At 46.0% G+C, this 13,053-nt stretch overlaps 1 protein-coding gene across 1 annotated transcript; it reads right to left on the reverse strand.

Moving 5' to 3' along the window:
* Nucleotides 1-2,969: 2,969 nt before the first annotated feature.
* Nucleotides 2,970-12,752, reverse strand: LOC103597725 (kallikrein-13-like). The gene is made up of 5 exons (XM_008581598.1): nucleotides 12,701-12,752; nucleotides 7,746-7,935; nucleotides 7,379-7,428; nucleotides 5,572-5,708; nucleotides 2,970-4,422 (listed from the first exon to the last, which is right to left on the reverse strand). Exons 1-5 carry the CDS (start codon nucleotides 12,750-12,752, stop codon nucleotides 4,237-4,239), a joined length of 615 nt encoding a protein of 204 aa, XP_008579820.1. The 3' UTR covers nucleotides 2,970-4,236.
* Nucleotides 12,753-13,053: the final 301 nt, after the last annotated feature.

Here is a 13,053-nt window from a genome sequence, read left to right on the forward strand (position 1 = left end):
ATTTTATTTTATTTTATTTTATTTTATTTTTATTTTTATTTTTATTTTAAAAGATGACCAGTAAGGGGATCTTAACCCTTGGCTTGGTGTTGTCAGCACCACGCTCAGCCAGTGAGTGAACCGTCCCTGTATAGGATCCGAACCCGTGTCCTTGGAGTTATCGGCACCACACTCTCCCTGAGTGAGCCATGGGCCGGCCCCTACAACTTTTTGATTTTAGATTAGTCCTTCTGAAATTTCAGAAAGCCCTTCCTCATCGTTGAATCACAAAAATGTTCTCTGCCATTATCTTTGACTTTTTGCTTTTAGGTCTTAAAGCCATTTGGTGTTGAGTACCATTGTTATATCTACTTGAGTGATGGCAAAACTGAGGCTGGGTTTCAAACCAGGCAGCGTGGCCTCAGAAACTGTGTTCTTAAGCTACTATGTCACACTGCTACTTCATTGATGGGGATCCTCGACTCAGAAGTCACTGTGTGCAGAGCCTTTCAATGCCAATCTTTCACTCAGTCCTCCCCACAGCCTTGAGTAGTAGGTCCTATTACCAGGTGAGGGAAACTGAGGCTCCCAAAAGATAAAGTGGCAAAACCAGACTTTTGGATTCCACCCTCTCTGCTTTTAAACACCAAACTACATTCTCCCCCTGTAGGAACCTGCGATCATCCTTGACTTGTCCCTCAGTTTCACCCCGACATGTACAGTCATTATTCATGGATTCCATATTTGCAAATTTGCCAACTTGATAAAATCTACAGGTAGCCCCCAAACCAATACTCTGGGGGCTTTTGCAGCCAATTGCAGATATGCACAGAGTGTTGAAAAATTTGAGCTGCCCGATGCACCTGCTTCTGGCTGAGGTTGAACAGGGTGATGTTCTGCTTTCTTATTTCTTCCCTCACACTGTAAACAAGTGTCCCTTCCATGGTTTCTTTAGTGTCACGTTTTCTGCATTTTTGTGCTTTGTATTGGTGATTTCACTGTTTAAAATGTCCCCTGAGCATAGGGCTGAAGTATTGTCCAGTGTTCCTAAGCGTAAGAAGGCTGTGGTGTGCCTTAAGAAAAAATACATGTGTTAGATCAGCTTCATTCAGGCACAAGTTAAAATTCTGTTGGCCGTTAGTTCAATGTTAATGAATGACAATAGATGTTAAATAAGGTGATTTTAAATGGAAACACACATAAAACAATGTTTTGTATTGACTGGTTGATGAAAACATTGTGACCAGAGTCTCGCAGAAACCCAACCCTATATTTCCCCCTAGAAGCAATGGTTCAGTATTTGCTAATTCAGTGTTTGAGGTGACTTTATAGAACCTAACTACTATGAATAATGGGAATTGACTGTATTGCTAAGTTTCTTTGATGTTACTTCAAAACTCTCTTTCTAATCCATCCACAACTCTCCATCTCTGCTGGCCCAAGCCACTGCCCTGACCACCCCGTCACTGCAGCAGGCTCCGGGTTCCTTTCCCTCCTACCACTATCCCCACCCCGTTGTCTTCTCCATGCACCCAGCAGCCAGAGTGATGATATGGTCTCAGATATGATTCCTCCTCTGATCATCACTACTCAGGGCCTCCCCATCACACTGGAAAAAAGGCCAACTCCCTTACCACAGCCTAAAAAAGATTCTGCATATTTTGTTCCAGATGAATCCTCTAATCTCATTCCCTACGTAATCATTCCTTCATCATTAAGTGTCACACTGGCCTTCCCTGGGATCCTGGAATAGGATAAACCCAGAGACTTAGCCCCCGTGCCTCCCTCTTTCAGAGATATTTCCCCCATTCTTTGCAAAACTGGCTCCCTGTAATCCTCAGGTCTTTGGCCACATGCTGCCTCTCACAATAAGCTCTGCCCCTACCAACCTATTCAAAATAGATTCCTCCCTAATTCTCTAGCACAAAACTCTGGTTATATGCTTCATGGAAATGATCACATGCATGATAGTCATTATCACATAGAAGTCATCACGATCTGCTGTTATTTAGTTTGTGTATTTCTTTATTTTCTGTATATCCCCTGAGGGCAGAGTTTATAGTCACCTGCTTTCTAATAAACACTTCAAAACAAAAACTCCTGATCTTTTCCCCCAAACCTGTTCCTCCCAAAGTTTCTCTCATTTTAGTAAATGGCAGCTCCATCCTTCCTGTTGCTCAGACCAAATCACTGGGGTCATCGTTGACTCTCCTCTTTCCCGCCCTCCCCATCCGATGTCGGTAGATACTGTTCAACAATCTTGTCAAACAGACCCAAAATCTGACTTCCTGTCAAATTCTGGAGAATTTGGCCATCACCCTGGTCCAGGAACCACTGCCCCCTGCCCGGGCTATTGCAGTCACTTCCTCACTGGGCTCCTGGCTTCCTCTCTTGGTTCCCTGATCTGTTCCCACATAGTAGCCAGAGGGATCCTGTTCACACCCAAGGCAGCTCAAGTCCCTCCTCTGCTCAGAGCCCTCCTGTGTCTCCCAGCTTACTCAGTGTCAAAACAAGGTCCTCAGTGTGTGCCACAAGACCTGGTGCGGCAGGCTGCATCCCCTCTGTGCCCTCACCTCCCACCCTCTCCTCCTTGCTCACTGGCCTCCAGCCACGCCAGCCTCTGTACTGATCTTCAGACACATGAGTCAGGCTCCTGCCTCAGGGCCTTTGCATCGGCTGTGCTCTCTGCTGGGGGTGCTACTTCTCGGATACACACCTGGCTCCTTCCCTCCATCCCTCCTATCAGTCTTTCTTTAAATGTTCCCATCTCAAGTCCTCTTCCCTGCCTATCCTGCTTAAACAGCAACTCTGCCACACTCCCCTTCACAACCCAACATTCCCTATCCTTCATCCCCGCTTCATTTTTTGTCATGGCATATATACCACGTGACGAACTATTTCTTTATTCATCTTTTCTTTTTTTACTGACAAAACAAAGACAAATTCTCTTCAGAAAGAATTTAACTTCAACAGGAGCAGATGTTTTTGTCTGTTTAATTCACTGCTTATCATCTGTGTCTGCAACAGTGCAGACAGGTTAACAGTATTTGTCGAATTAGTAAACAAAATTGTATTTATCAACACCCAGGAGATTGCCTGCATATGGTCAGCACTGAATAATGTATGCTGAGGAAAGTAAAGGAATGCAGCACCTTTTTGGACACTCTGCAAATGTGAAGGGTTGTTATTGACATTCTAAGGTAATATTTTATAGGCAACCATGCATATAACAACAGTGGTAAGTGCTTGACATTTATCCTTGTAACAATGCTATGGGGAAAAATTATAAGCCCATTTTACAGATGAGAAATCAGTGTGTCCATGAGTTTTATGACTTGTCCAAAGCAGAGACTTGCATAAAGCAGGGACTCCAGTGTCTGAGCACCTAACTGCTAGATTTTGAGGTCACTGGCAAAGATGTAACAGCAAGGGACATTGAACAAGGATGTTCGTGGAGGAGATACAAGACAAAATATTTGGTGGACAATATGGTCCAGCAGTGAGGCCCTTTACTGCAGGCCCCCTTACCGAACCCCCTTACTATTGACATTAGAATGCTGTCGATCATTAGTGGGACTGGGAATTCAGAGTAAGGGAATGTTGGCAGAGGTGAAGTGTTGGCAGAATGTGGGATGTAGGTTGGGTCAGGACATCTGGAAGACCCAGAACAGTGTGAGTGTGAACGATTCTGAGGATCCAGTGTTACCTGTGATGAATCACTAAGAAGTGCATAGAATGTTGTTGGGGCAGAACAGTCTGGGCCCAAGAGAATATTTTCAGGGTGAAATATCATGGGCGTCTAGAATCTTTTTTTGAGTTCAAAATGTAGAAGAACCTAGAATATTGGCAATGAATAAATATTTAAAGGGTTGTAGGATGTTGCCAAGGAAGGTCTATTCATAGGACATAGGATTTGTTGAGATGGGTGATGGAGGTACGCAGGAATGTGGCCACAGTTAGACCATTCAGGCAGTGATCTGGACTTGCGGTGCCTTGTTGATGTTGTTTGGAGACCCGGGACATTGCCTGAGTTGGGGCATTCAGGTTATTGGGATGTTCCAGGGATGCAACATCTGGGGGACTTCAAGGCTGGCACTGACTGAATGCTGCTGAAACATGGGATGCCAGCTGAGACTGGACATCTTTGAGAGCACAGATCACTGGTTCAAACAGAACACTTCAGGAAGAAGGGTCGGAGAAGGGCTGAGCAGTGCGCAGGCTGTGGTGGGAGGAAGGAAGCAGCCAAATTCACTTTTATCATGGGTCCTTTGTCCATTTCTGCTCCAGAGTTTTGTGTTTTCGGATTGTTTCATGGATCCAAGGAACGTACTGTGAGACTCGGGTGTAGACGCCAGGCCGGTTGGGCTGCCCGCATGGGAAGTCTCCCCAGGAGACGATGCCATGGAGTGTTCCATTACAGACCAGGGGGCCCCCGGAGTCACCCTGATTGGAGGGGAGAGACAGAGTCCTTGCTAAGGCCACACGAAGGCAGGGATGGGGAGATGTGGGGAGAGAGTGGAAGGTGGGGAGACACACAGAGACAGAGAGAGTGAAAAACAGATAAAAAGACAAGCCACGGGACAGAGAGTGAGAGACAGGAAAAGAGGAACAGAAAGATGGAAGAGAGAGAGAGAGAGAGAGAGAGAGAGAGAGAGAGAGAGACTTCTGTGTCTCTCTCTGTTTCTCTGTTCCTTAGTCTCATTAAAGTGCTGACAGCTTACCTCATACATCTGTTCTTGGTTCCCTGGCACCAAATCCCACCTTGCACCCCCCACCCAACACCAGCTGACCCTGCCTCTGCTTTATGGCTCTGTTGTGCCACACCTTACTATGGAATTAACCCATCCACATCTGGCAGGGTAGGCAATAGGAGAGCTTTTCACTTCCCTCCATGGGGCCAAGGCACACATTACTAATTTTTTTGTTGTTGTTTTTTTTTGTTTTTTTGTTTTTTTGTTTTTTGTCTTTTTTCGTGACCGGCAACGGATCGCAACCCTCAGTGTCGCGCCCGTACCGGGCCGGGACCGGCCACGGGATCGCAACCCTCGGTGTTGCCCCCGCCCCTCGCTCAGCCAGTGAGCGGCCGGTCTGTATGTGGGATCCGAACCCTCGGCGGGAGCACCGCCACACTTCCCAAGCGGCGCACTATAGCAGTGCGCCACCGGGCGGCCCCACACATTACTAATTAATTGATCAAGGCACACATCATTAATTCATTGCCCTGCACTTTCTCACTGAACCAAATCCCCCCTCTCAATCCACGCAGTTCGTCCTCCCCCCTCCCCAGCTCCCACACTTAGTCATGTGTGACTTGTCAGACTTGGTTCATCAAAGAATCCCACAGCTCTGACCAAAGTGATGGTGCAGGACACAAAACTTAGGTCAGCCTAGTGAGAATCATGCTCAAGACATTTGTGTAAACTATTGAAAAAGAGATGTGTTCTCTTTCCAGTAGGGTTTCGTAGAGGGCAGGATGTAAGCTCAAAGCTGCAGGGGCCACCTTACCATGGCATGGGAAGCATCTCAGTGAGAAGAAGTATCTGCCCCCACCTCCATCCTGGCTAAGACGACCCACCGACCCCGTGGCCTCACCTCACAGGAGTCCTTGCCACCCTCTTTTGAGCCAGCACACAGCATGTTGGGAGTGATCTTCCCTGGGTAGACTTGACGACACTCTTCATCTGAGCGTAGCTGGATGTTGGCACATTGTAGGGTTTTGGGGTAACTCACTGGGCAGGAGAGAGAGAGAAGGTCTAAGGACATCTTTCCTGGACAGGCTATGGGGTAGAGGTGTTTTTGTTTGTTTGTTTTGTTTTAAAGATGATCAGTAAGGGGATCCTAACCCTTGACTTGGTGTTGTCAGCACCACGCTCTCCCAAGTGAACCAACCAGCCATCCCTATATGGGATCCGAACCCGTGGCCTTGGTGTCATCAGCACCGCACTCTCCCAAGTGAGCCACGGGACGGCCCTGGGGTAGAGGTTCAATAGAAGAGTCAGATGGGCAAAGAGTTGATAGAAAATAGAGGTGGGAAGAGAAAGAGGAGGGAAGAGATAACACATGTATCTGGGAAAAGTGACGGAGGGGACAGAAAGATGGAGAGACATGGGAGAGAGGTGGGGTGAAAGACGAGGAGAAAAGTGGAGGGAAGGATGGGGAAGGAGGTAGAGCTAGTGACGAGGAAAGAAAGTCGAAGAGGGTTAGAAGAAACAGAAGACAGAGATGGTGAGAGAGAGAGTTTGGGATGGAGAAAACAGAAGTGATGAGAAGAGACGTGGGGGAGTCGGGAAGAGGGGTGGAAAGAGAGATGGGCGTATTGGGGAGAAAGATGGAAATGAGACTGGGAGAGAACAAGGGTTTGCTAAGGAGATGCAAAAGGCTCTTGTTTTTATTTATATATATATTATATTCATACGTATGAAGAGTTTTCAAGAAGTTCATTGAAAGATTTGTATTATCTTTTATTTCTATTTTTTCAAACTTTTACGCAAATACCCTTGTGTAGTTTATATGTAAAGAATCTATTTATTTATATTTCACATTTAATAAATATATACTTATCAGTATATTAAATATATCTTATAAATTATAAAATATAAAATAAATTATATACTTTAATTTATGTTATAAATTATAGAATACATTGATAATATATAATTTATATATTATATGGTATATATTGCATAATTATATATTTATAATGCATACATTCTATAAATGTCTTTAGATAAATATATTTATATATTTTATGTTTATAAAATGCATTTAATTTGTGTAATATGATTTTTATATAATTATATAATATTTTATATAACAATTATATATATATAAATATGGTACTATGTAATATATAATGTATATTATATTATATAACATATAATATATAGCATATTAGATAACATTTATATATTCATAAATTCATATATATGAGAGGTCTTCAAAGAGTTCATGGAAAGATTTGTATTATCTTTTAATTCTATTTCTCCATCAACCTTTTGAAGTATGCTTGTATTTATATAAAGGATATACATAACTTCATATATATTTATTTTTTCATAAATATAAATATATATGTTTTATATTTATAAATCTTCAACCTCCTCCAAACTTCCCTCCCAGCTTTGCCTCAGTTTCCCCAGCCACTCCTGTGAGCCCTCAGGCCACCTGTGTGGTTGCATACCCTGGGGGCTGGTGGTTGTGCCCCAGCCAGACACCCGACAGCAGGTGCCAGGGAGTAGGCAGTCCTCATGGGAAAGGGGCAGGGCACGGATGAAGCGTGTGGGCTGGACCGGGGACTGCAGCTCCAGAAGCATGATGTCGTGGTCATGGTTCAGGTGGGTGGGACTGATCTGGTATTCAGGGTGGGGGATAGAGCGGACCACCTCCCTCACCTCTTCGCCGGTCTCCACACGCCCCAGGGCATGCTTGCCCAGGTAGACTCTGTACCCTCTGAGTGTACAGGAAAAGGTTAGTTGGAGAGGACGATTCCATCTTCACCTCCATCCCAGCTCCAGCCTCTTCTCTATCGCACCTTCCTCATCTTCAAACATATCTCCTTCCCCATCCTCAACCCCAAGTTCATTCAAACTTCCTACTTTAACTCTATTCCCACACCTGTCCCCCATATCTCCATTTCAAACCTCATCCTTACCCACATGGCCATCCCCAACCCTAACTCCAACCCCGTGCTCAAGTCCAACTCCACCTCAACCCACACACCAGTCCCGTTGTCATCCCTGTCCCATGCTCCCCTGGCCCATACATACTCCTTCAGACAGTGTGCTGCGGTGAGGACCCATCTGGGGTGGACGAGGACGCCCCCACACAGTAGCCGCCCTTGCACTAGGAGGGCTACCTGCCAGGGCTGAGAGTGAGGGAGGCAGGTGTAGCCACCTGGGAGAAACCCACCAGTTCCATTAGTGCCATTGAGGATCTTGGGATACTCCTGAGAGATGCCTGGTGAAGAAGAGAAATTATTAGAGAATTGGTGAGGAAAAGGCCTGGAGTTGTGGCTCCTGGGCTTGGTAAAAGGGTCAGAATATTGCTCTGGGTAACCAGGAACTGATGTTCATTGATTGGCTTCTGGGATTTGCCATTTTCTATCCAGTGGAGATGAGTTAAGGCAAAGAGGTGACTCTCTTTTCCACAGAAGTGCCAAACTCTCCATTGGGGGTTAAGTGAGGAGTTCATGGAAGGAAGATTTTTTTTTTTTTTAAAGATGACCGGTAAGGGGATCTTAACCCTTGGCTTGGTGTTGTCAGCACCACGCTCAGCCAGTGAGCTAACCGGCCATCCCTACATGGGATCCGAACCCGTGGCCTTGGTGTTATCAGCACCACACTCTCCCGAGTGAGCCACGGGCCGGCTCCAGAATGAAGATATTTTTGATAGGCAAGCGAAAAGCTGACTTTCTCTCCACCTGCATTTTCTCTGTCATTCTGCCGTGGGGATGGATTTCAGGAGGTGGAAGTGAGACTGACCTACATATCCACCAAGGCAGCATCCATCCATCCATCCATCCATCCATCCATCCATCCATCCATCCATCCATCCATCCATCCATCCTTTCAACACATATATACCGGATGCCTCTGGCTTTAAATACCATCCATAGGCTAACCACTTGCTAATTCACATCTCCAGGCCCGAAATCTTCCTTTAAGCTTGAAATTCAAGTGCTGTCAACTTGAATGCCTTACATGCATCTTAAACTTTGTATCCCCAACTTGATTTTTATCAACCCGAACTGTTCCTTCCAGTCTGTCTCACCTCTGTGCTCAGCCCAAAGCCTAGTAGTCATCAATGCTTCCCCCCTTTCCTTTGTCACTCACAACCAACAACTCCAGTTGGTTTTGTCTCATAAATATCCAGTTCTCTCCAGCTCCCCTGCCACCATCTTGGTCCAAGTCCCATCTTCTCTTTCCTGAATGACTGTAACAACATTGTAGAAGCTTCCACTTTTGCATCCCTGCAATCCAGTTTTCTCAAAGCAGCCTGAGGAGTCTTTGAACAAGGATAGTCAGACCATGTGATTCCCAGGCTTGGCCTCTCTTAAAATAAAATCCAGGGGCCGGCCCGGTGGCGCACTGGGTAAGTGCGCCGCTTGGGAAGCGTGTCGGCGCTCCCGCCCGAGGGTTCGGATCCCACATACAGACCGGTTCCTGCTCACTGGCTGAGCGAGGCGTGGGCGCAACGCCAAGGGTTGCGGTCCTGTTGCCGGTCCCCGGTCCGGTGCGGGGGCAACACTGAGGGTTGCGATCCGTTGCCGGACCCCGAAAAAGACAAAAAGAAAAAAAAAAAAAAATAAAAAAAATAAAAATAAAATAAAATCCAAAAGCCTTTCCAAGGTTCATAGAAATTCTGCATATTTGGGGCCTTTCCGGCCTCTTTGGCCTCATCTCCTATCTCTCTCCTCTTGACTCACTCTGGTCCAGCCTCATAGACCTGCTCTTTAAACACATCCAATCCTTTATACGTGCTATTTCCTCTATCTGGACAGTTCTTTCTCTAGACCTGTGTTGTTCAGTATGGTAGCCACTAGCCTCATATGGCTATTTAAATTTAAATTAATTAAAAAGTAAATTAAAATTCGATTATTCAGTCCCATCAACCACATTTCAAATGCTCAGTGGCCACCATATTGGACAGTGCAGATACAGTAGATTTCAGACATATAAAGGGAATATTCTGGGCCGGCCCGTGGCTCACTCGGGAGAGTGCGGTGCTGATAACACCAAGGCCACAGGTTCGGATCCCATATAGGGATGGCCGGTTTGCTCACTGGCTGAGCGTGGTGCTGAGAACACCAAGTCAAGGGTTAAGATCCCCTTACCAGTCATCTTTAAAAAAAAAAAAAAAAAAAAAAAAAAAAGGGAATATTCTACTGGACGGCACTTAGAATCTAGAGGTCACATGTCTGGATCCTTCTTGACTCTGAGAGCTTAGCTCAAATGTTACCTCTTCAGAGAGGCTCTCCCCGGCCACCTGATCTAATGTTGCCTCTCTTGGCCCCCAGTCATTCCCTGTTACATCCCCCAATTGATTTTCATCAGAACAATGATCACTACTCATTTCTCCTTATATTTATTTATATTTCTGTTTTTTAAAAAGTCTCTCCATTCTGTAAGTGCCATTGACAACAGGCCCCATAACTATTTTATTCAGTGCTGCAACCCCAAGACCTAGCACGGTGGCTGGCACATAGCAGGTGCTCAATAAATGAATGCTGGCATTGGAGGCACAGCAGTGGACAGTGGAATGGAGAGAATGCAATTCTGAACGTGCCACTTTCTGACTGGTCTCATGCAAGTTGCCAGCCTCAGTTTCCCCTGTTGTCAAGTAGGAAAAGTAATAGTTTATCTCTTATTGGGAAGTTGTAGGAGTCAATAAGATCTTGCATTTCAAACACACAGCACAGTATCTGACACAGAGGAAGCGCTCAGTAAGTGGGGACTGTTATTACTAATTATTAGCTATAATAGGAGATCTATTTTCCTCCCTGGGCCAGCTTCCCCAACTATATGACAAGTGGTATGAATAGGTCTGTGGTTCAGTTAGGGACAGGAGTCATCCATGGGCCCAAGACCGTTTTAGATGGTACAGAGATGAGGCATAAGTAACATTAAATTGCATACTCAGAAACTGAATCAGCATCCAGGTCTCTTTTAAACCTGATTTTGTGAGGATAAAGTCTTATGATGCAGCTAATATGCTTTTAACACCTCTCTAATACTCACTGAACTCACCTTTTTTTTTTTTTTAAAGATGATCAGTAAGTGGATCTTAACCCTTGACTTGGTGTTGTCAGCACCACGCTCTCCCAAGTGAGCGAACCGGCCATCCCTATATAGGGATCCGAACCCGTGGCCTTGGTGTTGTCAGCACCGCACTCTTCCGAGTGAGCCACAGGCCAGCCCTGAACTCACTTTTTAAAATCAGGAAGAAGCAGAAACCTTCAACAGGCAACCAAAAATATTAAGTTGAACCATCTGTGAAGCTGTTTTAAGGTGGTCAAAAAGGGTCAAGTACCAGAAATTTCAAGTGGTCCAACACAATAAACATTATTTTGCTATTATTTTGTGCAGGATTTTTTTCTTACCTTTTATTTATGTCAAAATATGCTTTTATTTTATTTTTTTTAAATTCAGGACAGTGATATATAGACATTGCTTTTTAGTATGCTTCTGTTTCAGTAAAAAAAAAAAAAAAGCTGACTTTAAGAAGACCATCAGGTCAAAAATTATAAGGATGGTTTGCAGGGCCTCGAGACCAGGATATGGCAAACAGGGTGAACAACCTGGATTAGGATTCTGACTCAGGCATCACTGGTGTCTTTGGGGCAGGACCCTGCTGTCTCTGAGTCTTGGATTTTTCAGCCGTGAAACTGGAGTAATTATAGTGCACCTACCTCATAAGATTGTTGAGGATTCCACAAGATGCAGCCCGTGGAGCTCCTAGCCCAGGGCGGGGCACGCAGGAGGGGTATAGGCATGAATCCTGGGAGTGTCACCAAAGGAGAGAATCCACCCCACCTTCAGGCCAAGGATGGTGCTGGGTGCCAGGTGCCCACGGACCACTCCTCCTTCAAGTCTTGGCTGAAGGGTCAAGTCCTTTGGGAAGCCTTCCAGGCTGGGGCAGCCATTATGTCTCTGGGCTCCTGGCTGGGCTTCTTGAAGCCTTCACCTCACATCATGGTTATAATTAATTACTAACTAATTATTTCGGTAACTGTTTGAATAATATCTGTGCCTGTCTGCGCTGGGATCTGAGTGCTGAGAGAAGCAACTGTGTCTCTGCTTGTACAGCATCCAGCCTGGGATTCAACAGCTGTTTGTTGAATGAATGAATAATGCACTAAGGGGAAGTTTCTAGAGAATTTGCCTGCAAAGGCAGGGAAAGGGAACTTAAATGTGAGAAGAAGAATCTTTGGGTACCAACTTTGGGTGGGGTCACATAGATTTGGGGTTACCCCAAGGATTAAAGGAAGAACAAACTAGAAGGTTCTGGAAGAGGTTGAGAATAAAAAGGGAATACTAATAGTATAACCAAGCCTCTTCTATCCACAACATATTGAAAGTTTGACACCATTACCTCATTTTAATATTCACAACAACCCTTTGTGGTAGGTACTTACATGCTCCCATTTTACAGATGAAAACAACTTAAGCACAAAGAAGCAAAGTTACTTGCTCAAAGTAGCAGCCTCAGGTTTTGAAGCTATGTCCTTTTTTTTTTTTTTTTTTAAAGATGACTGGTAAGGGGATCTTAACCCCTGACTTGGTGGTGTCAGCACCACGTTCTCCCAAGTGAGCTAACCAGCCATCCCTGTATAGGGATCTAAACCTGTGGCCTCGGTGTTATCAGCACCACACTCTCCCAAGTGAGCCACTGGCCAGCCCTGAATCTGTGTCCTTCTGATTCCTCTGACTCTCAGAAAATCCAGGAGGCCTTAAATGTGGAAGAGGCTGCTGTGGAGGTATTTCAGGAGCTGAGTGGTGGGTGCATCTGAACTGGGGTCAGTGGGCAGTCCCCACCTGGGAAACCAGGTTACACAGGGACAAGCAGGAACCTCTCCGGCTTGTCCTCGCAGGACCCGGCCCGAGTGGGCGGGGGAGGGCGGAGCTCGAGGCTCCCACGCCCCACCTCCCACCTGACTCCTCCCCCCATTGTCACCAGTGGCCACCACGGCACCTGAACCACCTCCACCCCCGCACATTCTTACCTCCTGACAAGGCCACGGTCAGGGAAGTGATCACAGCGGGCAGGGGCCACATGGCAGCTCTGAGATGGGGGGGCAGGTTGGGTGGGGCCTGAGGAGAAGTTGAAGGGGGTGTTGAGGGCTGTCTGTAATCTCCCTGCTCCTGCGTTTTCCAGTCGTGGATCTCCCCTCTCATTCACTCAGAGAGCCCTGACCCTGAAATCCGTATCCGCCCCCCTCTTCCATCCTTTGTGGGTGCCCAGTAGCAAGGTGGGAAGGGCATCGTGCCTTCCCCATGGGCTCTGGTTTGCGGTGCTTTCCTCACTGCAGGCGGCTGTACCCTCCTCCTCAGCCCTCCAGCAAGCTGGGTCCTGTGT

Source organism: Galeopterus variegatus, unplaced genomic scaffold (genome assembly GCF_000696425.1).
Source record: "Galeopterus variegatus unplaced genomic scaffold, G_variegatus-3.0.2 Scaffold2402, whole genome shotgun sequence".
Lineage (NCBI taxonomy): Eukaryota > Metazoa > Chordata > Mammalia > Dermoptera > Cynocephalidae > Galeopterus > Galeopterus variegatus.